General features: G+C 45.1%; 2 protein-coding genes across 4 annotated transcripts in view; both read left to right on the forward strand.

Moving 5' to 3' along the window:
- Positions 1-1,217: 1,217 nt before the first annotated feature.
- On the forward strand, positions 1,218-12,872 carry edem3 (ER degradation enhancer, mannosidase alpha-like 3). Of its 3 annotated transcripts, none has more exons than XM_076087713.1 (21): positions 1,218-2,543; positions 2,653-2,698; positions 2,868-2,968; positions 3,193-3,232; positions 3,671-3,783; positions 3,936-4,089; positions 4,591-4,725; positions 5,575-5,680; positions 5,978-6,075; positions 6,373-6,498; positions 6,599-6,682; positions 6,946-7,029; positions 7,383-7,507; positions 7,872-8,043; positions 8,142-8,287; positions 8,401-8,545; positions 8,945-9,136; positions 9,410-9,575; positions 9,988-10,173; positions 10,560-10,607; positions 11,504-12,872. In XM_076087713.1, the coding sequence occupies exons 1-21, from the start codon at positions 2,422-2,424 to the stop codon at positions 11,899-11,901; spliced, it is 2,787 nt and encodes a 928-aa protein (XP_075943828.1). In that variant the 5' UTR covers positions 1,218-2,421; the 3' UTR covers positions 11,902-12,872. The 3 variants fall into 3 exon arrangements, with proteins under 3 accessions (XP_075943828.1, XP_075943829.1, XP_075943830.1); XM_076087714.1 differs by having other exon boundaries at positions 10,560-10,574; XM_076087715.1 differs by lacking the exon at positions 10,560-10,607 and having other exon boundaries at positions 1,220-2,543.
- Positions 12,873-13,026: 154 nt separating this feature from the next.
- Positions 13,027-25,312, forward strand: part of LOC142946441 (uncharacterized protein C1orf21 homolog) — a 29,181-nt gene continuing 16,895 nt past the window's right edge. Inside the window, exon 1 of the mRNA XM_076087716.1 lies at positions 13,027-13,910. The gene's annotated coding sequence lies outside the window, so the exon portion shown is untranslated. The remainder of the gene's footprint in view (positions 13,911-25,312) is intronic.

Consider the following 25,312-nt stretch of genomic DNA (forward strand, 5'->3'; position numbering starts at 1 on the left):
AATTGAAATTATTAAAAAACACGAAAATACGGCGAGATAGAGAAACACCGTGTTTTCAGCCGTTTTTAAAGTTTGAATGTAGTTGTTCCTTTATTTATAAAACGTTAGGATATCTTTATATTGTAATGTTCCACTTATGAGTCTGAGACAGAGTGAAGTCCTTGCATGAACTGGTTTACCACACCGAGCAAACTCACAAGTGAACATGATATTTTATTTACAGTTTTATACATCTCTTCCTCGTTTGTCCCGGCCCAACAACCTTTACCAGCTCCCGTCACAAAACAGGTAAATCCGCTCACCTTTATCTGCTCGACCAATCACAGGCTCGCACCTTGACCAATACGTACAGCGCATACTTGTGATTGGCCAGAGAGAGGGCGATCACAGAATCTCATTTCCCTATTGTTCCCCATGTAGCCTTAAAACCATACCCGTCACCTGTTATTTTATTTAGTGTGAGACTGTGAGGTCTTGTAATGGTGTAAACACGAATGGGACAAATGACGTTACCATGACAACGACAAGAAATATGATGTACAATTGTGGGTATTTATTTTGTATTTTTTACTCCCTGATTTGAATGTCTTCCAGGCTCTTTCCTCACAAGATGAGAGTTAATTTCAAATAATCGCATTTACTTGATTTTGTCAAAACAGCTTTAATGACAAAATCTAATATTTGATGAATAAATAAATAAATAAATATCCTCTGATTTCATGTTTTTTGTTTTGTTCCATCTTTAACTCTTAATGTTTCTGAGTAAATGTAATATTCCAGGCTGAACACACCTGTTCTGTCCTCTTTGTTTACCTTTTTTTATTCTCCATGATTCTACTGGTTACCTCGTGTTTAACGTCACATTGCAATGAATTGTGGGTAATTCCCTTGGGCAACGTCTGCATCTAATGCTGATTTACTTAATTCTAACCCTAACCCACCGAAAGGCAACACAACTAATTACAGTCTGCACAATAGTCGTTCATTTTCGTAATCTTGACTTTCAGTTAACTATGACTACTTGTTTAACCCATTCAAACGCGATTAAACTGCTGGTTAACCTTACGATACGGTTAAATACGCTTAATAGTGGGGTTATATACATGTCTAGAGTTATGTCTGCAAATCTCAGCGAAGGAGAGGCGATATGCCTCTCGGCAACTACTGCCTGACAAGCATTACTCAGGGCACATAATCCTTTTAAACCAGGAAGCGGATGTTGTTGACGTTTTTATCGCTACGGCATCCGTTTTTTTTTAAGGCAGGCTAGCTTGGCGAAACAGCAGTTTACAGGTACATTTGACCACTCTATATAACCCAACGGACAGAGGAGATCGCTCGGTCAGGTCTGCTGCTCAACAATGGACGCGGGTTTTGTTGACTTTCTTGTGTTATTGGTCCGTCTGTTCGTTCTCGCCCGCTAAGCTAGTTAGCCCAGCTGGCTAACTGGCTTAATAAACCCCGACAAGTGTTGGGCTGCTTGTTTTGAGTGGCTGACGAAAGAGAAATGTCTAGAGGAGAAAATAATTAACTCACATCTAATACGGTTTTACAGTCGACACATGAGAGATATAACGGAAGGTAGTATGAACAGGAGTTTTCAAGAGCTGTTGGTTTGACTTATGGTTTATTTGGCTGCAGATTGTGTGGAGTAAGTGAACTATTTGTGGATTGGGATTCTAAACAGAAATAACACTTGGTTTGTTATTTCGGTGTTTCTTGCTTGGGTTTACAGTGAGTCGTAACTGTGTCGTGATAACGGAAAAGGCGAGACGTTTCTTTGATCGCTGCTGCGTGAAGACTACATCTATAAAATACCTTTTAATGTTATTTACATCATTAGATCGCAGGATTCATTTGATTTGTGCGGGTTTGCTCTGTGGCAGAGTCACATATAACGTTATCATTTTGCTTGTCAACGTGTCACACCTGCGTACAGTATGTCCGGGTCACCGTTTGGAAAAATAAACAGGTGTGACTTACCAACTGTGCACTACAGCTAGTGCCCGGTCCGTCTCTATCAGTTACACGTCGATATCTGTTTACTTGATATAACAACATTCCTAGGAATCTTTTCATTTGATTGCAGTTTTGCACTGTAAGTGCACACATGCAGGCGCACATTGTACATAGTCGGTCATTAACTTGTAGTCTTGTTTTTGGCGTTTGCTGAGAAACAGATCAGCAACAAACTAGCATGATTACATGAAGCTTTCTGTACATATTCATGATTAAATGGTACATCTTAGGCCAAGACAAACAAAGTGCTTTAACATGATCCCAGAGGTATAACATTAATGGGGTGGTGTAGGTTTGTGTTTCTTAGGTGTTTTTGTTAGTTAGAGCTATTTGGTTAGGGCAGTGGTAATGACTAGCTATTTGCTCTGGGACTGACCAAGAGGCGAGCCAAACTGTAGTTTTATGTATATTGCTACGATCTCGCCCACTACCACAATGCCGGCTGTACTGTTTTCGTTGATGCTGCTTGGAGCACTATGCAGCCTGGGACAGGCCATGTCGCGGGAGGAGAGGCACAGGTTGAGGTGAGTTGGGGAAAAAACCAACACACACACACAGCTTCCTCACAGCGAGAATCCCCCGAAAACACGTTCCCCACGCTGACTTTTGTCTGTTTATTTCTCCTCAACAAAGGAACCAAGTGGTCGAGATGTTTGATCATGCATATCAGAATTATATGGTAAGTTATCCATTTTCACTGGATCTCTTCACATAAAGAGACATTTCTAGTTTCTAATTTGCCTTTTTGCTGCAGCTTTGCAGAACTTCTTTCATGTTGGATGTGTGTACATTTTAAGATGACTAAGGTCTAATCAGACTGAGCTGGTGTTTTAACGTGTGTTTCTCAGGACCATGCATACCCAGCAGATGAGCTGATGCCACTAACATGCAGAGGAAGAGTTCGTGGGCTTGAACCCAGCCGTGGTGACGTGGACGACGCGCTGGGAAAGTGAGTAGCACACTGACTGTAGTCCCGTGAGACCTAACGCACTAGCGGAGCCATGATACCGTTGGTCCACACAAAGATCACCACACCTGGTTTAACGCTCGCCAGAGGTGGAGGGTGGAGACAAATTGTACACATTGCTGAATAACCATTGTGTTGAATAATGTTATATGAAATCTAATTACATTAATTATTGCTAAAAAATAAATTCTCTCTCTCTCTGGTAGGTTCTCTTTGACCCTCATAGACACACTGGACACTCTGGTGGTGCGTATTGGTTTGGTTGTCTTCCAGTAATTCTTTGTGTTATTATTGTGAGGCTGTATTTTGTATCGTTATTGTTCTATTATATCCACTGCTGCTGTTATTATTAGTGGTCATACTTATTCCAGAGGATGTCGTATGCTGTACAGATTGTGAAGCCCTCTGAGGCAAATTTGTATTTTGTGATTTTGGGCTATAGAAATTAATTTAATTTAATTTAACAGCAATTAATAAGACAACACACTATGGAGGTTTTGTATTGTATAATATTCTGTACCGCTTAGCAGAATTTAGAGTGAAATGTCAATGTTTGTAATTTAAAACTGAACCAGTTGTCTGAAGAATGTCCTGAGTCTCTCAGTCCACCTTTAAGCTGACATTTTTAATAATAACAATAATTAAGCCTGATTTTTATAGTCCTGTATTATTTGTCATTGCCAGCTTTTGAACAAGACGACAGAGTTTGAGGCTGCAGTGAGAAGAGTGCTGTCAGATGTGAGGCTGGACAACGACATCGTGGTATCGGTCTTCGAAACCAACATACGAGTCCTTGGGTGAGATCGGATTAGACAATCGACACATATTAATGGTTAAGAAATAACCAAACAAGTGTACCCCCCCTGACCGGCAGCAAAACATAGAAGTGATAAGAAATCACTGGGTGCTGCTGTTCTTAATTCCTAACGTGTGATTGTTGTGTGTTCAGAGGTCTGTTGGGAGGGCACTCCATGGCTGTGATGCTGAAGGAGGGAGGTCAGCACATGCAGTGGTACCAGGATGAGCTCCTGCATATGGCCAAAGAACTGGGCTTCCGACTGCTGCCAGCCTTCAACACCAGCAGTGGCCTTCCTTATCCCAGGGTGAGACAACTGCACACAGACAGAAACACCTTCATTCTGCTCCTTAATACCAGAAACACACCGACATGCACTGTAGTCTTTGTAAGGTGGGGATGTTCAACAGCATGGAACACACTTGTTTTGTCCTGTCAATGGCACAGCAGTCCCATATTATCTCATTTTCAAGATAAAAACCTTTCTTTTAAATAAGATCCTGTTTTATTAATCTCTATATCAAATATATTTGATGATGTACTACAAAAAATGAATATATTTGAACTCATTCACACATTTCCAGGGTTGCAATATGTCAAATTGACCTTTTGTAACCTCTCGGATCATGACTACATATTTCCATTTTCCGCTTCACTGCTCTGCTCGCAGCTGTCACAGCCTTTGAACGCCCATGTGTTCGTGTCTGACGAGTTTTCATGCACGGTCTCTTGCAAAACAACTGTGACTCTAAAACAGATTGAGTAATGGTTTTTCTTTTTTTTTTCTTTTTTTCTTTCTACCTGACAGGTGAACCTGAAGTTTGGTGTCAGGGGTCCTGAGACGAGAACAGGCACAGAAACGGACACCTGCACTGCGTGTGCGGGAACCATCATCCTGGAGTTTGCTGCCTTAAGTCGCTTCACTGGAGAGCCCGTGTTTGAGGTATCAGATGATGAGATCCTCCTTTGACTACATTAACATGTTGTGATTTATGATTTAGTGAAGCCTTTTTTTTTTTTTTTTAGGCAGATGTAAAAAGTAAGTCAACAGTGTGAACAGATTTATGCTGTTGTCCCTTAAAGTATTATAAATGATAAAGCAATATATATATTTTAGCCATCCAGCAACAGCAAAATGTTTTTCAGGAATAACTCCTCTTTTGACTTCAAGTTTACAACAACAGCTAATTATTTATCGGCACAACTGTTCCAACACACAAAACATAACTTCTGGGTGTCACCACTGTCAAAGAGCTTGTTACAAGAACAAGAAAGTCATCAGCTATTTGAATAGACATGTGTCAGCATTAAACAGCCACACCTTACAGGTGGCTGGCCTTCCTTTGTTTATTCGGGTTACACTTTGTCATTTTGTTTTAGAACAGGTTTCAGACACAACCCTCTTGTTTAATGTAGAATGCTGTGTCACGTATCTCATGTCTTCAGTGAGAACTCCTCCTCTTTTGTTGCTTGTTGATCAATGTGCATCTCACGGAAATAGATACATCTCAATGTTGTCTACTGTATAAAGTGTATACAAACAGGAACTGAGGGTAGGGACCCTGTAGCTGCAGTGGTACTCTGAAATATTTCAGAGTTAGATATTTTACCCTGTGCAACGATATTAGAGCCTTTCCTTGCACTGGTTTACTTCCTGGCAGCAGTAAACTGCTGATCAAGCACACAGTCTATCGCTGTAATCTCTCTCACAGTTGACAGCTTCTGCAGATTGATTTTAAACTTCATTTTTTATTTATTTAAAAAAAAATCAATAATACACCCTTCTTCACAGGCCCATGCCCGGAGAGCTCTGGACTTTCTGTGGGAGAAGAGACAGAGAAACAGCAATCTGGTGGGAACCACCATCAACATCCACTCTGGAGAGTGGGTCCGCAGGGGTGAGAGAGGGGGGCGGGGTGAAGACCTCGGGGGGGGGGGGGGGGGGGGGCGGGACGAGAGAGGGGGACAGGATGACATGACTGAGGGTGGAGGAAGTGTTGAGAGAAGTGAAGGAAGGAGGCTGTGGCAGATACGGAGATCAGGACATGGGAAAGTGTAAATCAAGTATAAGTGTGCAATCTTTCTGTCTGGGTGAGTGGATTTGGTGTCACAGAGGGTTGATGGGTAAACATGGAACATCATCTGATTTTTGTTGTAGTCTCATAGAAGTGTGATGATTGATTGTGTCACCCCAGACAGCGGAGTGGGAGCGGGAATTGACTCGTACTATGAATACCTGCTAAAGGCTTACATCCTCTTGGGAGATGACGTGTTTCTGCAGCGGTTCAATATTGTGAGGACAAAGACACACACACACACAAAGACAAACACACACACACACACACACACACACACACTTGTACAGAGTAATTTGATGCCCCTCTATCTGCATAATAGCATCTCACTATGGCATCACCAACATATAGCATAATACATTCTACTTTTATGTTTGTACACTTCAGGATTCTGTTTAGTTCTCCAGCACAGAAGTAAAGAAAAGTACTCATACTCAAATGTCTATTTGTGTATATCACCGAGCACCACACGACCGTTAATATTATCGCCCCTCCACTTGGCATGTCCCATTTAGCACTATGCATCTATAATGAAGTACATAAGCCAGCCTCCGCTGCTGCTGGACGTCCACATCCACAAACCTCTGCTTCCCGCTCGCACCTGGATGGACTCTCTGCTGGCCTTCTTCCCTGGACTGCAGGTCAGATTGGATCATGTGAATTGAAAGTTTTGCTCTTCCTATAACGCCTTGTGCTGTAACAGTAACGCTGTACATACTGTACATACTGTGCGTGTTCCAGGTGTTGAAGGGAGACATCCGTCCTGCCATCGAGACTCATGAGATGTTGTATCAAGTTACAAAGAAACACAACTTCCTCCCAGAGGTAATCTGTCTCTCTGTGTATCCAACTTTAAATACCATCTTAGGCTTTGACTGCTCCACAAAAAGAAACGCCACATTGGTCTCATTTTGCCATGGAGACAAGTAACCCCCCATATGACTTGTGTTGTCAACCGTAAGTGTTTGGAAGTGAAACACGCTTGCATTTCACGCGACTACGGCCGCAGTTTAGCTTCGTCTGTCTGTTGTAATTACAAAGCGTTGGATGGTACGCTGACCGCTTCGTCCTTCTCCGTGTCTCCCCAGGCCTTCACTACTGATTTCAGGGTACACTGGGCCCAACATCCCCTGAGGCCAGAGTTTGCAGAGAGCACCTATTTCCTTTACAAGGTAATTCATCAAGGACGCTTGACATAATGCAGATGTTCTTTTTCCGCTGTTACAGTACAGAGGTAAATGCCCATTTTTGTGCACCAGATTGTGTTACGTAACAATTACAATGGGACTCATTTACAAAATGTCGGACACACTATCTCCATTTCTGCAGTTATTAAGCAGCCTCCAGTACTCTGCCTTTGGCATTCTTGTGTCTTGTAAAAAAATGTATAAAGGAACATAATACGATGAAACACTTGGGATTGGGAGTTACATCTTTGTGTCTCGTGAGATTCCACTGGAGCCTTCCTCACAGTCTATGTCCTGTCCTCTGTTACGATCACACTACTGTCCTCTGATCCTCCCAGGCCACAGGAGACCCGTATTACCTGGAGGCCGGTCGCACCATCCTGGATAACCTCAACCGCTTTGCTCGTGTTCCCTGCGGCTTCGCTGCAATGAAGGACGTACGCACTGGGAGCCACGAGGACAGGTGAGGATATAAAGAATTATAAAAAATATTATTATTATCTTGAGATAAAGACACACACTCTTTGCAAGGATCACTCCTATTAGGTTATTGAAAGAGTTGGTACAAAGCAGTGTACTGAAGACGCAAGACAGGTTAAACATTTCATTTTTTTTAAAGCAAAGAAAAATACTTTTGCCATCAGAATAATTTAAGTGATGCTATAATCACATAAAAATGAGTGGCTTGATACATTGATTAAGAAAAGTCAAATGCACATAGCAATGCAGCCTATAAAACGTCCACAATATGCTGATAACGCTGGCTCTACTTTGCAATGCCCTTCATTGATTATCTGATAAATAAACCAGCTGTTCTCTCCTGCCAGAATGGACTCCTTCTTCCTCGCTGAGATGTTCAAATACCTGTTCCTGCTGTTTGCCGATGCGGAAGACTTACCGTTTGACGTGGAGGACTACGTCTTCACAACCGAGGCACACCTGCTGCCCCTGTCCCTCTCCACGGGCCCTCACTCGTCGTCCATTCCCTCAAACAGAACGGTACTCGACACCGTTATGATTAATATCTGAGAAATTGATGAACGCATGTACACATTCCAGTTCCTAAGAGAATCTGTGATTTACTCGTGGTACTTCAGTCCAAGGAGGAGCTGGACGACTCAAACTTCGACTGGACCTGCCCTAACACCCGCCTCCTGTTTCCTGACCCCGCGTACCCAAGTAACCTGAGAGAACCAATCCGCAGCGCTGTGGACAAGAGCTGCCCCCGCCCCGCTCCTTACCGGTACGTGTACGTGTACAGGTGTGACCCGGTCATGTGCCTGCGCTTAGCTATTTCTCCCGACTGCTGTGCCTCTTCCATGTTTTTAACCTCTTCCTCCTCTTCCTCCTCTTCAGGGAGCCCGGTATGGGTCATCCTCCGCTGAGGGCGCAGGACTTCATGGCAAACAACCCTGAACATCTGGAGCTGCTGAGGAGAATGGGAGTCAGTCTCATCCACCTGAAAGATGGCAGGGTGCAGCTGGTCCAGCATGCAACACAGGTCAACTGCTTAACAAGGATAAACATCTGCATGTTCTCATTAGTGGCAGATTAAAAAAACAACAACATAGAATCCAGAGCTGGAATAATTAAGTCTGTTTATAGAATGTGACTCCTCAGCTGTTTTGTTGTAATTACTAGGGATGGGAATGACGCAACACTGATCACACAAAGCGATAACTCTAGAGCTGACGAGTAAAGGTTACCTGTTCAAATTTGAAGATGCGGTTCATGATCATTTGTGCTATTATTTAAATGCAAATGAGAAAGAGAACATGCTGTGCTGCTGGTGTCATTATCCAACGGAGGATATATTCTTTGTACCAACTCTACAAATCATGGTGTTCTTTCCATCCTGACTTTTTAAACCCCTCTCACTCGTCTCCTCGCCCACGCCCAGGCGGTGAGTGCGGTAGCAGCAGAGGACGGCGTGCGCTTCATGCAGGATATGATGGAGCTGTCCAGCCAGCAGCAGAAAGAGCAGCTGCCTCCCAGAGCCATTCAGATCGTCTCACATCCATTCTTTGGCCGGGTTGTGCTGACCGCCGGCCCAGCACAGTTTGGCATAGACCTGTCCAAAAGTTCCACAGGGGTGAGTGGCTTTTGTAGCTTTGCCAGGTTTCAAGTGGGCACTTAATTCTCCTTCTGTTTAGTTTTTTTCCTAAGAGAGCCTCTCACTTTTCTCTGGTATTTTTAAGAGGGCTCTTCCTCGCCGAGAATATTTTCCTAATTCAAACAGAGGAAAAGATGAGTGGGTGTTTTTTAGCAGCAGACGAGAACATGTGGACAACTGCAGCACTGTACACCCCATAATATCACAATGTTTTCCTTCATTCTTTGCAAAAATGTGTGCGTCTGTGTGCAGTTACGAGGCTTCGCGACTGTGGCTGAACCCTACAGTGGCTGCAGCGAGATCACCAACGCCGAGTACGTCCGGGGCCACATCGCTCTGCTTCAGAGGGGCCAGTGTATGTTTGCCGAGAAGGCCCGACACATCCAGAAGGCCGGCGCCATCGGGGGCATCGTCATCGGTGAGTGCGAGCGGCTGACGACGCGAGACGGAAGAGGGCTGCCCAGTGACTAGATTAGGCCTCAATAAATTGATTATCTTGAAGACAGACGGTCGAATAGGGTCCTTTACATGATAATAACTTAATAATACAGCAGAACTCAAGTAAGCTTAATAACAGCGATCTGCATCTAATATAGGACCTTTCTAAACAGTTGTAGATTTCCTTTACGAACCATAAAACGTTTAGTACAACCCGTATATCAATTTTTTTCCTACTAATAGTTTAAATTAGATTGTTAAATCTACAAAATGTCAGAAACTTTTTCTTTGTTAAAAGACGTCAATGATTCAATTCTCACCAAAGTTGTCGTCGGTTAAATATCTTCTATTTCTCTCCGTCATATCTTTTCGCTCTCTTCGTCTCCTTCCAGACGACAACGAGGGCAGCAGCAGCGACACGGCTCCCCTGTTCCAGATGGCGGGAGATGGCCGCAGCACGGATGACATCACCATGCCTCTCCTCTTCCTCTTCCACAAGGAGGGCAACATCCTGTTGGAGGCGCTGAAGGAGTACCGGGAGGTGGAGGTGCTGCTGAGTGACAAAGCAAGGGACAGAGGTGTGACACTGCTCTCCCCCCCCCCTAAATGTTAGAACTCTTCTCTGTGTTCCACGAATCGCTCTCGATGAGATTGATCACATCGGTGTACCGATCACTCTCCCCTGACTGAGCCTCATTATGTGGCTGGCTTCATGAATTAATGATGAGGATGTAGGGATTCAGGCTTTATTTGAAGTCTCAGAGATCGTGACTCATTCCAGAGTCACCCACCACCTGCGGTTATAGCGGTTTTACACACTTATCAATATTGCATCCTCATTCTTTTCCTCTTTTTCCTCATTTGCCAAATCCCTCTATTCCCTGTGGTGGACTATAACAAGTGCCTCTCCTCTCTTCTCTTTCTTGGTTTCTCTTTTTTCTGTACATCCCCTTTGGATGAGCAGCCACCATATTCAAAGGTAAACCTCTTCCTGGCAGACTGATTGAGGGCAGTAAGTATTCTTTTCCTTCTTTCTTCATCTGGTGTCCTCATTCTGCATCCTTCCCCCCCCCCTCGCCTTTATCTCCGTTCTCCCTCCTTTTTACAGTCCTGCTTTCATCTCTGCATCCCTTCCTCTCACTCTGCCCTCTAACCACAGGATTCTGTTTGTGTTTGATAGGAAAGCTCAGTGCAGTCACAGTATTGTCATCTCTGATTGTCCCCCTTCAGAGCTTAGGCCATGGCAGCTCTTTATGTCTGTTTTGTCAACGGAGCAAACCAATAGTTACACATGGCGAGGCTAGACACGCGGCGGGGTATGACCCCAGACCCAGCCATGGGTTTATACATGGATTCTGGAAAAAGTTGTCACAATTTGTGTTTGGTCGGCTTTTTTTTGCAGTGACACTTTACTACAAATCCTAGTATTTATGGCAACAATGACCAGATAGATACCTTGTGCCTATCTGTACTCTAATCATAAAGCCTTACAGTCATTACCTGTTGTCCTCGCAGTATTCCACACGACTGTATCATAAAAAGCACAGACTCGTGTACAACCTGCACTAAAAGAAGCGGCTACATTTTTAGAAACGGATTCACACTTTTTTTTTTTTTTTCTAACCACATCTTTGCAAAAGTCACAGTTTAACTATTTGCCAGATTTCTTTTCACAGATGACTCTCTTTGGTTGTGCAGATATGCGCGAAAGGCTTTATTCTGTGGGAAACATGACTCACCATCAGCATCATGCTGTTATAGTTGACAGCCTCACAAGGAAAACACTTCTATTTTTGACTGAGAATGGCTACCAGGGGGCATGTTGTATAGATTACTGACTGAAGAGGAGGACAAGTCTCTTTGTGTGTGTGTGTGTGTGTGTGTCTCACACTCCTTCTTTCTTTTCAGGTGTGGACGTGGAGGAAGACTGCTTAACTGAGGCAACAACTCCCACCTCATTTGAACCCATTGGCCAATCGCAAATGAGCACGTTGGAGGTCGACGAACTGGCTCCTGAGCAGGTCACTCCATCACAGCAGGAAGTCAGTCCTGTAGAGCAAGACACAAGTCCTGCAGAGGAAGTTACACCACCGGAGGAGGAAGCTAGTCCCGCAGAGGACGTCGGACCACCGGAAGAGGAAGCTACAGAGGCTGATCTGGCTCGGCCCAAAGAGGAGAGAGACTCTGAGGACAGAGAGGAGCCCGAGGGCGACACGGACTCGAGCAGCCAGTCGGTGGATGAACTGCTGGCTGATTGGCGGGAAGACTTGGAGGCGTTCCAGCAGATGGAGAAGGATGAGCTCTGACAGTAGTCAGGCGCGTGACTGCGGTTTGATCCCGCTGTGGGGAGAAACCTGGAGGGGACGCATCATCACAAGTCACCAGTGTCAATCTGGTGAGCTCAAAGGGAGCTGACGGAGATGTCTCACATGGACTGTCTGTTCTCTTGCTCTCTGTTGATGGCATCACGTGCCAAGGCGGCCCACATCCTGTATCTCTGGACCACGAGGGAGTCCTTTTAGGCCCGGTAGTTTAGGGATGAGAGACCGGGGTTCTTACCTCACTTTATTTCTTTTTTCTTCACTTTCGCTGTTTCATAACAAACCTTAATGAATGACACGGACCAGACAGAGGTCCATGTCCATGTCATTCATTAAGTGAGACGCTGAGTGTAACGGCAGTCTCACTCTCTACTCCAAATTACTTCTCACACTGGTGCTCTCTCTACGCATCTGTGACTCACATGAATGCTGGTCCAACAACTAATAATTAATCCATCGACCAATTCATTTTATTTTAAAATGTGATGAATATGTGTGATGATACATTTACTCTCTTCGTGGTCTTTGGCCTTTATCGTATGTACGTGACGCGAGTTACATACTTGATTCTTGTGGGGGAGCAGTGACTGACTGAGCTGCAGGATGGTTTTGTGGCTTAATGGTAGATAGACTCGACCACAAACTTGATCTCTCTCTCTCTGGAGAATATATATGAAGTCATCTGTCAATGTAAATATGTATTTGTCAAGATATAGTGACTGAAACAATATAGCGCTGCTTCGCTCAGGTTCTGGTCTCACCCCACAAACAAACAACCTCTGGACCACATCGGGTGGAGCAGACACCCTCGGCTGTGTGGTGGGACAAATGACACGCATATAAGGCGCCACAGGAGGGCGCTGTGAGATCTGTCTGATCTAAGATCTGATGAGCCAAAAATAAGCCAATAAATTAACGTGATGAAATTAAATAAAAATGAAGAGGGAAATTGGGAAGACTGGTTTGATTATTTGAGTTCATGCTATTTCAACACCGAGGTTTAGCAGATTCATGGATTTGGCTGATTTTACTTCACAAGGATGTTGATGGGTTTTAAATGTTTGAAATGATACAGAAGCTGCTCTAATGTATTATTATGTGGAATTTCAGAAGAAACGGAAAACATGTTGACTTTTACAGGAAAGTGGAATATTTTAATGAACGGTCTTATTTTTTAAATTGTTTTTTTCCAAGAGGCATGTTTCTATAAACAGTGGGCGGACACCCACATAAAATCAGTTGAGTCAACTTAAATATAATTGGAAAATGTTCAGTATGCACCAAGGCGTTACAACGCAATGGTGGAAGAAGTGCTCATATCTTTTAATAAGGTAAAACAATATATATATATATTTCTTGCATTCAAATGCCATGAATTTAAGGTTCAAAAGTATTACCTGCAAAATGTACTTTAGGTACAACGGCCCCTTTAAGAGAATATTATTGTATATCATATTAGTGATATTAGTTCTTCACAAACATGCGATCTACATTGTAATGTCACAGCTGGTCGAGGTGGAGCTACTTCTCACTAAATTGATTAAATAGCACAACATTTAAATACTTAAGTTAAGCATAAATAACTCAAAGTATTGTACTTGAGTAAATGCATTTCACACCAACTAGAATAAAGTGACACCAAACATTGAGTATCTTTATGGAAATCCAGTATAATTTCTGTGAATGTCTTTCCTTCAGATGTTCCACTGCATCACACAAGGTCAATACTTAGAGCTCGTGGTGGATCACTCAGAATAAGACGGCAGCTCGGGGTCCAGCAGTGATTGGTGAGTTCGGTGGGGCACTCCTCGGCAAGATGGCTGCATTGCTGCGCGCAATAGTGGCATCCTGGTGAAATGACGCAAGCCACAGTTTACGTTCAGTCCTCGAGGCTCTGAGCTCTCCGCTCTCCTTAGCGCAGATCCCGCCCGACTCACAGCCGGAAGACCGACCCGGCGATCCTCCAGTGGACCGAGGCGATCCGGTTCATCTGAGTAAGTACTAGCGCGAATTACTTGTTAATCTAGCTCCCGGAGGTGTCGCGTATCCTGCCGTGGGAAAACCACGCGCCCGCTCGTGGCTTCTTTTTCTTCTCTTTACTCCTCTCTTTTGTTGTTGTTTCCTGAGTGCACCGTGATTGCCCGGCGCTTCCCTTCCTGCTGCACACTGGGGCTTTTCTCGCATCTGTCGATGTTTTGTTGTTGGCGGTGCTCGCTTTGCAGCGCTAACTGCAGCTTTATATCGTCATTTCACGGGCGATTTCAGAGCAACAAGAGGGCATTCAAGTGATATGTGTACATTTCTTCAGGGGTGGGGGGGGGGTGGTGGTGTGTGTGAATGCACTCGCTCGGCTCGGACAGCGTTGGCTCGGGCGCATTTGAAATTTTCCACACATCCTGGTCTGCTGTGCCACCCCCTCCTCGCCTGCTGCCGCTGTAAGGCCGGTCTGGTGCGGGAGGGGGGGACGGGGACGGACCTGGGCTGACCGAGGCTACAGGCCGTTAACCTTTCTTTTTTGTGTGTGGAAATGAAACTGTATGTGTGTACACGCACGTAGACTCGTTTGCACTCCCACTGCCCACAACTCTGCCTCCCCCCTGTGGGGAACAAAGCGCCCAGTGTCTCCCATGTAGCGCAGCTGGACACAGCTGTTGAGCCGAGCTGCAGCAGCTCAAAGCCCCGGGACAGAGCTCTGTGGCCGGGCCAGGAGGGGGGCTGCTGCTGCTGCTGCACAACCAGGACGCCCCACAGCTAGGAGATGATAGGAGAAACCCATTGCCTCCTGTGGACCACCACACATGACCAGTAGGGTCATTTTAGTTTTTTAAAGTACTAAAGGTTGTTGCTCATTGCTACTGTTGCAATGTCTGCCTCAGAGGGGCAGACACGGGAGCTGCAGGATAATAATGGGAAAGTCACAGCAGCCAGAATTAGATTTCATTTGCAGCTCATTAACTGAAACTCGGTATCCCTCCCCGCTTCCTCAGACACCATCATACCCGCTGCATCACCACAGGGGCCTCGATAAGTGCAGCCGTTTAAATGTGCCATATGGCCACTCGCCGCTGTACATTTCACCCGTGTGATCAACACCAGCCCATTACATCCATTCGGTGTTTTGTGCAGCACCCTGGTGTGAAAGTAGGTTGGTGTGGCCAGCGACACAGAGCGTATAGCATCCTGTCACCAGCGGCTTACATCAGGGTTATATGGGTAAGCAATGCTGTGAGTGGATGTTGCAAGCCCCCTACCCCACCCCACCCCTCTGCCTACTTGATTTATCTTTCTGTCTTCATCCATCTGCCCCCCTCACTTGCTCATCACAGAGCGTGGTGTGTGTGTGTGTGTGCCTGCGCTCATGAGTCGTTGCTCACATATGGCTTATAGTTTCCGGTGGCTAGCCAAAGAGACTGAAACACACTTCTCTCCCTTCCTCTCTTTCTCCGAGGCATGAGGCTCTATTCTTAGCCCCCCCCCCCCCCCCCATCCCATCCCATCCCATCATCCTCGCCATCATCTTCCCCGGTCCGGCCAGGTCCACCTGTGGCCCCCCTCACCTTGAGTTGATTAACAGCAGGTCAGGTGATTGCTTTGGCCCCTCTACGGGTCATGACTCAACACCTGTGATGTCACCGTGTGAGGAGGAGGAGGAGGGTTTCCATGGTTACCAGGATGTCTGAGTGTCTGTGGGTGTGGGAGGGAGTTCCCACGGCCGTCTCTCGCGTCCACAGTTTGTGTGTTTTTGCTTTTTGCGTGCGTCGTGCTCTCTGACCGCCAGAGCTCGGTGCTTGTCAGGTGGGATGAGGTAGTCCGTATTGCGGTGCAGAAAAAGCACAAGGCCAGCGCAACACGATCCCTCTGGGTTTCTGCGAGTCTGCCAGTTTGACTGAGAGGCCCACGCTGGTCCATCGGTTTTGTCTCAAAGCTCGAGCGGCAAAATGCTGCGGCGTGAAAACCCCGAAAAGAACTGCACTTGTGTCGCTATCATCCACTTGGTTATTTGTAGTTTGAGTGGTTGTGTACGTGTGTCTGCATTGCAGTCGACGTGCAGATCGGTGGATGTGGACTATTTCTCCCATTGGTCTGCTGTCTGATTGCTCGCCTTTTGAGTCAGCAGGGGTTGGCTGTGCAGCCTGCGTGCATGCTTTGCATTGTGTCCCGTGATGAAGCAGCGTCTTCTCTCCGTGTCCCCCGACTGTGTTTACGATGCAGTTTGTGCTCAGAGTCCACTTGGGATGGGACATGGAGACAGTACTGATTTCAACGTGCCAGTTTTTTTTCTTCTTCTTTTGTTTCTTATCTCTTATTCTCACTCTCATGTTCGCTCTGAAGAGCTGTGTGAATCCCTGCACAGTGTTTTCCCATCAGACAGAATGCATCAGTTTCCCATCTCCTCCGTAGATAAAAATGGTTTCTGATGGCATCTCTGCAGGCCTTCTCCTCGCTAATGACGACTCCACTGTTGGTCTGATGTGAGAACAGAAATGGAGCGTTCAGCCTTCAATAAAAGCCCAAATAGTTGATATGAAGACAAGTGATGAATGACAACAAACATCCTTCTTTCTTGGGTTTAGTATTGAGTAGAGGAGGGTTTACTGTTCAACTATACCATTTTATTCTTCTGATTTGTGCACAAACATTACTCGTAGTTACTTTTCTACAGGGGATGAGTCTCTTACTTATAAAACTCGACGTGCCTTTGCAGGAACAAACAATGTAGAGTTTTGATTTAGCTTGATGCGTCAACATTGACTTAAGTTGGTGTAATAGCGATGATGGTGATCAGTGTTGATTTTATACAACCAGCAGTACTGTCTAGGGCAGGGCAGCACTTCAGTATTGTTTTCTTGCTGAAGCATCTTGTTATAAGAAATGAATCTACTGATTGATGTCATGATTGATTGTTTTGTTTGTATACAACTGCAGAAAATAGTAAATACAGGCCAGTTCCAAGTTGCCATATTATCTTAAATGTCTCGCTTTGTACGACCAAAACCCCCATAAATAGATATTCACTTTACAGTGATATAAAGAGTAGCTCGTCACATTTGAGCAGCTGGATATGGTGAATGTTTGGTGTTTTTTGCTCGATGGATGATCTTAAAAAAATGAACAAAGCAGTTACAGAATCATTCCCGCCCCATTGACTAACCAATTAATCGGCAAATGTCCTCACTTTCCCATCATTTATGACAGAAAAACAACACATTTGAGTCTGGAACTAGCAAATGTTTGACATTTATCACTTGAAAAATGAGCAAAAAGATGGACCGTTGATTAATAGTCGCTGATCAATTGTCTGTCTATCGACTAATTGATACATTTCTGTTGCGGCAAAGTAACAGATTCCGAGCAAGCTGTAATTAACAGCCAGCAGCGTTAGTCATATGAAGTGTTTCATCTTATTTAATGCACAACAGTTGTGTGCTACCTCGCCTAAACCCTGTTTTTGTGATTTTTCTGTACAAGGTATATCAATATACTGATAATGATTTCAGTCACATCGCCCAGTACAGCTGCTGTCGGCGGATTGTGAATCATAACAACCTCATGTTAGGTGTCATTAGTCTCTGTTGAATAGTCTTTTGAATGAAAGGTTTCCCGGCTGTGTGTGTGTGTGTGTGTGTGTGTGGGTGTGTCACAGTGCAGGATGATAGCCGAGGAAAAGCTCTGGTTTGCATGTGAAAGAACAACAATGTTGCTGCATCACACCGGCCACGGTGAGACGTGAAACACGGGCTCGTCTGCAGCGCGTCGGTGGAGCGCTCGAGCAGGAAAAACATCTCTGTGTGTTTCACACACACACACACACACACAGACTGACATCCGAGATGGCTTCGCCAAGCATCCTGCAGCACGCCCGCCAATTAGGCTAGATTGATATTTATTTTCCTCAGCTGTGATTTCTAATTAATATTAATGCCGGTGTTCTTTTTATCTTGCCGGCGGTGGGTCGGGTTGTTAGCAATTCAGATGGATCTGGATGAGAAAACATAAGCATGTTTGACCTTGTGTTGCGGCCTATCAGCCGTGTCCAGCAGTCTGTTGGTAAATGTGATGAAAAGGCACTTTCTCACTCACACTAAACTTGAATACATTAAACAAACAGCAATGATACAATTAGCAGCAGTCCTTTTACTTTGGAGGAACTGCAGCCAGGACGGAAAGATGTGCTTTTTCTCCAGACCTAACTGTGCAGTGCATAAACACACCTGTTGAATGCATCTTAAGAATAGAACAAGATCTCAAATCAAAAGGTTAGGCAAAGAACTTTGCTAAGTGCGCTTCAGAGAAGCCAAACTTGGTCTTGAAAGCTGGCTTTAATGAGCCAGCTGATGCTACTGCTTTATTCTCTTTCTGACTTGGTTGTGTCTCAATGCAGCGCAGCAGGAAGCCACGGTATCGCTGAAGCATTTCGTCAGTTGCTTCTCCGCCCCTTTTTGATCCCGCTCTTCACCCACCAGCCACCTCCAGGCTCTGACCTGCTTTTACCTCCGTCCCAACTGGGTGCAGCAGAACAGAGGGAATAAAACTGGCGCGACTACTACTACGATTTCTGCTCTTTCGGGGGAATCCGTCTCGCTCTTGAGAAGCACGTAGTACAAACGGCAGCCAGTAACGGGCTTCAGAGGAGACATTTTATCCTCTTGCCTGGCCTGTATACGGTGAAACAATCTGTTTTTCTATGGTTTGGTTCTACCTGGATCACATTCAGCTTCTCCCTCCTTTTTGTTTTGTCCTTCTCTTCACTCTGTCTGTCCCTCTCTCTCTACATAAGCTCAAATAAAAATGGTAAGAGCCAATGCAGACCTCTCAGTTTCAGCTCAACTGCTTTTTATGGGCCTGGAGTAAAAACATCGGCTTCGTGCCAATGTGAACGTATGTAACAACTTGCCTGCTCTTATTTCTTTACCAGCACATGCCTCGGCTATATGTGCAATGTGTCTCTCATTGTCAGTCAACGCGGCCGGGCTACGGTTTCACCCAACAGAACAGAGGAGCTCCTGTATCTACCTCCTCCCCCCCCCCACTCTGTGTCTACGCCCATCCCTCCCTCTTTGACCACTTATCACGCTCATTACAACAGTAAGAAAAGAGGAAAGAGACGCTGCTCGCACAACAGCAGACAGCGAGAGAAATGTACTCTTAAAGCAGCAGCACCACTCGAGAGAAGCCTTTACTGTCCACCAGCCTGTGTGTGTGTGTGTGTGTGTGTGTGTGTGTGTGTGTGTGTGTGTGTGTGTGTGTGTGTGTGTGTGTGTGTGTGTGTGTGTGTGTGTGTGTGTGTGTGTGTGTGTGTGTGTGTGTGTGTGTGTGTGTGTGTGTGTGTGTGTGTGTGTTGGCACGGCTTCCCAGGCTTGTCAAGACTGATGGAGTGCTTAAACTGGGACAAGAGGAGAGGTGCAGCATTTGCTGCCTGGCTAGAGTAAATATTATGGCGAGTTGTACTGAGACTCTGCTCTGTCACAGAGAGAGGTAAAGACACACATTCGACACACTGCAGCACACGGCGTGAAGCAGCTTCGTGTACGTCATTTAGGGGTTTTTTTCTTTTCCAGCCAACTTTGTGTTGAATTTGTAGGTTATTTAAGGCTGGGCGACACATTGAGATGATATACATTTATTAGTGGTGATAGATTCAGCTACTGACATCTAGACATGTCAGTAGGAAAAGTAAACAATGAGGTTAATAAGTGTAAACATTAAAATAATGATAGTAATAATACTGTTATTACTACTATTAAATCTGTAGTGTTTCCGAGCACCGGTGTCCCTTTTAGAAAACCTCTCATTTTACTAGAGCAGGATCTGACAGTCCGCTACGCGCAGTCCTGGTTCTGGTTCTCCCGTGCCTCCCTTCGCTCCAGCGGGCCCAGCTATACGGCCTGGTTTTCCAGCAGTATGGTGTTGTTTTTGGCTCCCACCGGGGACCGGCTGAGAAGCGAGGCAAAGCTCTGCTCCTGGCCGGAGGAGGAGCCGCTGCCGCCAGGCGCGGAGCTCTCCACCTCCCTCTGGAGCTTCCGACTGCAGGTTCGAAGGCGTCAGCGGACCCGGATCTGGTTCTGGTCGCTGCCGGAGGCCCCGCTGGAGTCTGAGCTTCTGGTAAACCTGCATGCCGTAAATATTTTTGTCTGATTTCTCGAGGAATCTGACCGGATGACAGGCATTAGGAATAACTATGTAGAAATTGACAATATTCTCGCTGATGATCAATATAGTTCATGTCGAGGCATCAACATTAAAATTAGACTGTTTAAAGTTCCTTGTAGTTACTAATTTTAAAAAAAAGTACTATATGACATAAGATAACATCGACTGTGGCAGAGGTTTCCATCCATATTGTCCACTCTCATGTTGCCATTGTTCCAAACCACAAAGTTTAGATGATGTATAAGATATAAGCAGAAAAACAACTAATCAATAGAAACACTCTACACAGACTTTTATCATCCAGACAGGAACTTCATATGGCAATATTGATATGTAACGCGATATTAAAGGTAAAGTGGCGTCTACTTCTGTATTATCGACATGGCGGTGTGTATATGATAGTATTTCTGCAGTGTTTCATTCCAAAGGTTGGCCACCTCTCCTCTAAGAAAGCACGGCTCACACCCACTCGCACCATAAAAGCATTGGACATGTTTACGAGATAAAACATTAACCGCACAGGGGAAGAGGACCAGAGGCGTCGAGGCGTGTATGGCTTGCTGAGCAACATTTCGCCAGAGCAAACGCTGCTCCACTACCAGCGTATTGCAATGCACTGACCAGCTAACACGGAGCGGTGGCGATTGAGGATGAATCTCTGCCGATTGAAGCAGAGGATGAATCTCTGCCCCCGTCACAGGTGGATACTCGCCCTGTGGCTCCGACCGCCGCTTCCCCTCCCATGCTTTCAAATGTCCCGTCTTACCAGGAAGCTGAATCACAGCCAGTCACTCCTGCTTACTTGTGGGAGCTGATTAACCCACAAGGCAATCAGATCCATAAAAAAAAAAAAGAAAAGAAAAAAGATAACCTGTTACGTTCGTCTGGTACTTTTCTCTCTTTTGCTTTTTCGGCCAGACAGTTTTTCAGGCTCTGTGGTCGCGCGCTCTGCCTCTGGCACAACCCTGTGTTTGAGAAACCTTCAGCGCTGCACACTGCCCAGCCTGTGTGCATGGTTTGTGTTTATGCAAGCGTGTATACTGTCTCCCCCCCCCCCCCCCCCCCCTCCCCCCACACAGACAGTCCTTCTGAGTTCCCCCTTTGACAAACTGGCTTGTAGAGAAGGCTTATTCACACGACTGTGAATAGGTCAACACCCACCTCACGGTATGCAAGCATGGGCAAGCCTGTGTGTTTGCCAAATCGTACTCACTTTAAGGGCTTGGTCATTTGCCACGTGTCGTCCCCTTTTGGCCTTAACATGCCTTCAACAGAGTAGCCCAGCTGACATCATGGCATTATTTATATCTCTAAATTAGGCTACTGCTTTGCTTTGGCGAGTATATGGCCCGTGATGAATGTTAAGCATCTGGAGCGAGTTGCGTGGATCCTGAGGTGGTTGTGTGCCAGTTGGTATTAAGAACTATTATCCCCTTCAGACGATGTGATGTTTATCAGATCATGTTGGCTCAGCTTGTGTGTGTGTGTGTGTGACAGCAGGAGCGAGAGATGGTTGGTTAGTGTGAGGGTCTTGGCTGACTCACCAGACTGAGCTTGTCCCATTGACACACTTCAGCATCTACAGGAGTAGGCGAGCCTGAGAGCAGCACAGCTCAGCCGTCCTGTGGGTTAAATCAACACTGTGCAACGCCCCGCTGTGGTCTCGCATGTGGCAGTGAGCGGCTCATTGGGAAGAGCTCAGTACCGACTCCGCCAATGCTCAAAGTGGACGCATTGATCTCGTTGTAAGAGATGCAAAAGAGTCCTATATTTCTAAACTTCTAGTTTTCCTTTAGTTGCAGTGGTTCCCGGCCTTCTCCATGCGTGTGATCCCTTGATACAAAGTGTCTATTTGGAGCATATTGTGAAGAGTTCAATCAAAAAGTAATTTTCCTCTCACTGACTGTTTCATTTGAAGAAGTTTCAGAGGATTGATGAAGCAGACTCTATTTGATAATACAGCAAGCCAAATCTGACAAAAGTCGGAAAGATAAACACAAGTTTGTGGAGTGAAAATAAATTTTCCTACTCTGGTAATCATTCCGTCACCCTCGAGGATGGGGAATAATTGCTTTAGGACAAGAAATGTGCATTTGACACAACAAAATCAGAACAATGATTGGGTGGTCTTGAAATTTCTTTACTTTGAATGACTACATAGTGTCTTTCATCAAGCCAAGCATCCAAAAAAATTCTCAATGGACAATTTAAGAGTGTCAAAATCAGTAACAAAAGAAGCTGTTCCCGAGTGTCTCCCTTGAATTTCAACCCGAGAGTGATTTGTGTGTCGTTGAAGCATCCCTCTGTCATCGGCCTCATTACAGGCCACAGCTATTTATTTATAGCTGTAGTTGGCTTTGTAATAGTCGCCCTACTAGCTGTAGCTCATGTTTATAACCCAAGTAATAGCAGCTTGGCTTACATATTCACACAGCCTAGCATTATCCCTGCACACAACAATGGCTCTGGGACTGCTGGGTCTATTTTTAGCCTGCTCCTACTCACAATTTGATGTTTCAATACACACAAATCAAAGCCCTTTAAACGGATGCTTCCCACTCACTGGAGACCCCTTTGAAACTTGAAAATCTATCAAGGATGCTCAGATTTCTCGGTGCACTTCCTTCAGTGCTTTCAGAAGGGAGTCTCTGTGCGTTGCTAATCTAATATTCACTTCAGTTCTACACTAATAGCCCGGAGTTGAGAGAAAGTCTTCTCTCTTTCAGTGGCTGCTTGTGCCTCCCCTGAGATTGTTATTGAAACTTTGTCGCCAGTGTCTCTTTGCGACTACGTGCCCCGGACTGCACTAAGACCTCCCGTGTGTGTGTGTGTGTGTGTGTGTGTGTGTGTGTGTGTGTGTGTGTGTGTGTGTGTGTGCCATAGTTGAGTTGTGCCAGAGCAGTAGTCGTAGTAAGAGGTTTCCCAGGCTGCCTGGAACAGCCTGATAAGCTGCTCTCTAGACCAGGACACGCGCTCAGGCCTCAGGTGACACCACACACCAGAGCTTGTGTGTGTGTGTGTGTGTGTGTGTGAGTGAGGGTCTTGATTCGCTCTCCCGGGCTAAAGCCTCCTCTCACCTGCGGGACCTTTTGAGGCATTTATGTGTAAGCTCTGCTCAGGCTCCAGAGATGAATGTCCTCTTACCTGGAAGGTTGAGAAAGAGATTCACATACAAATGACCTCATCTTCTACTGAACACACACACACACACACACATTGTACTCACCATAGTGCTGCCAATTAAAAATAAAAAAAATCTAATTTAAATTTAACGTAATTTGTTCGCAACCCACATAACTAAATCCTAAACTGCGCTTTGAAGGGGTTTCCTTTCATTCACGTACCTCTGACTTCAGATTTGTTGTTGTAAGGCAGTTGCATTTTGAAAAGGAAACAAACTAGTCTTACTTTCATTCATTATTATTTCTCCGTCCGTGATGTCGATCCCAAACTGCGTCCTGCCTGCACTTTACTTCTCAGTTGGTTTGGTGTCACGATTGTCTGTTCGGTTTGTCTGTTACTTCATATTTGTGATAACAATGAGAGCATGATTGCCTAGTTTACTTAAATAACTGGAGCGAGACCAACACACAAGTAAGTAACAAGAGCTTGCTTTGCTGAAATGTCAAATATATATTTGAGGTCATTTATAACAGCGTCTTAATTATAGTTTGTCTACCAGAAATCAAGGACAAATACATTTTTCATATGAAATGTCATTCTCAGTATTGAATTCATGGTCAAAATTCTCTCAGAAAATGAATTGAAGGAATCCTTATAAAAACGTTTTGTGTGTTTCTGTGAAAAAATGTATGTGGACAGATATATCAGGTATCAGACTTTTAATAATCTCAAGTATTGACTGCCGTATTGGCCTCAAAAAAACTGTTTAGTTTTGGTTATTGATGGGACAGCAGAGCGTGCAATAGATCACGAGTATGAGGCAGAACCTGCTGCACTCTTACGCTGTGGATTTTTTGATTTGGACAAGTCATCACAGATTAAATATTTAATTATTTTCACCCGTTCAAATAGAAGTTTGAGTGTCCTATAAAATGTGACTCATCTGGGAAGGTAGTGAAGTCTGACAGGGAAACAATGGCGGGCAGAACTATGATAAGAATACCCATGTTTTTGCTGCACTGGAACTATCCTTTAACACACCTGCGTGTCGTATCCAGAGTGACGGCGGTCGGTCGGCTGCAGCCTGAACTCGGGAGTAAACACCGGCGGCCTCCTGTCAACTTCAAACGCTCTGAGGATCGCTGAAGGAGGGAGAGGAGGTGCAGGCGGCGCTCTTCTGTAGCTCTGTGCCCGTCTTTCTCTCTGGCCTCTTTCTCTCCCACCTATTTTTCCATCTTTTCCTTCACCCATGTCCCCCTTCATCTCAACCCTCCTTCTTCTGTCTTTGTCTTTTCTGCCTCTCCAGCCCCCTCAGCTCTCTCTCTCCTCCTCTCACTGATGTACCGGAGCTGCAGATTTCATTTTAGCGATGGGTAATCATTGGCTTCCTCTATATATGTGTGTGTGTGTGTGTGTGTGTGTGTGTGTGTGTGTGTGCAACTGGCAGCAGTCAGACGTGCTCTGTCAATGACAGCATATGGCATGCGTGAGTGACATGACGACTATCTATAGTGTAATGTGTCTGACGGTGTGTGTGATTGACAGTGACGTCCCCAGCTTCGTGTCAGCTGTCCTGCTGGCTGGGAGGGCTTTGCTTTCCTCTTTTCTGAACAGCAATGAAGTGCTCACAGGGCTCATCGCTAACCAGGCATCGGCTCTTGGTTGCCGAAACTGAAAATATGGTTGCCACTTTTATTCCCCGTATATTTTGAGTCATACGATATGCAATCATACGACACGTTCATCTGGTTCTTTTTCAGTTGAATCAATTTGCACATTGGTTTGTGATGTGGACGGTTTAGTCGACCTTTTATACCGCACGGTCAAACAACTTAATTTGCTTCGCCGTTGTCTCAAAAAGAGAATATTTACATATCATGAGGGACGTTTTGGTTGAGCAATTGCTCTAAATGCTTGCTAATGGCGACCTGACAACCCTTACTGTCAAGCCCTAGCTCATGATGATAAGTGGGAGCTGTTTGGTTGAAGGACGCTTCAACTTTTATCACTTTAGAAATAATGTTGAGATTATTAGCAGTTTCAGTAATTTACTTGTCATGTGAAAGCTGCAGTGATCAATGTTTTTATTGCTGCAATGGATCAAATGACTAATTGTCATATG

The sequence above is a fragment of the Anarhichas minor genome, unplaced genomic scaffold (genome assembly GCF_050575085.1).
Source record: "Anarhichas minor isolate MPS153535 unplaced genomic scaffold, ASM5057508v1 ptg000010l, whole genome shotgun sequence".
Lineage (NCBI taxonomy): Eukaryota > Metazoa > Chordata > Actinopteri > Perciformes > Anarhichadidae > Anarhichas > Anarhichas minor.

Excerpts from the sequence above, each read along its gene's own strand:
- edem3 (XM_076087713.1), top strand. The coding sequence starts at position 2,422 with ATGTATATTGCTACGATCTCGCCCACTACCACAATGCCGGCTGTACTG. Across the intron at positions 7,508-7,871 it reads ACTGGGAGCCACGAGGACAG|AATGGACTCCTTCTTCCTCG; the intron begins GTGAGGATATAA and ends CTCTCCTGCCAG. Across the intron at positions 10,174-10,559 it reads TGACAAAGCAAGGGACAGAG|CCACCATATTCAAAGGTAAA; the intron begins GTGTGACACTGC and ends TTGGATGAGCAG.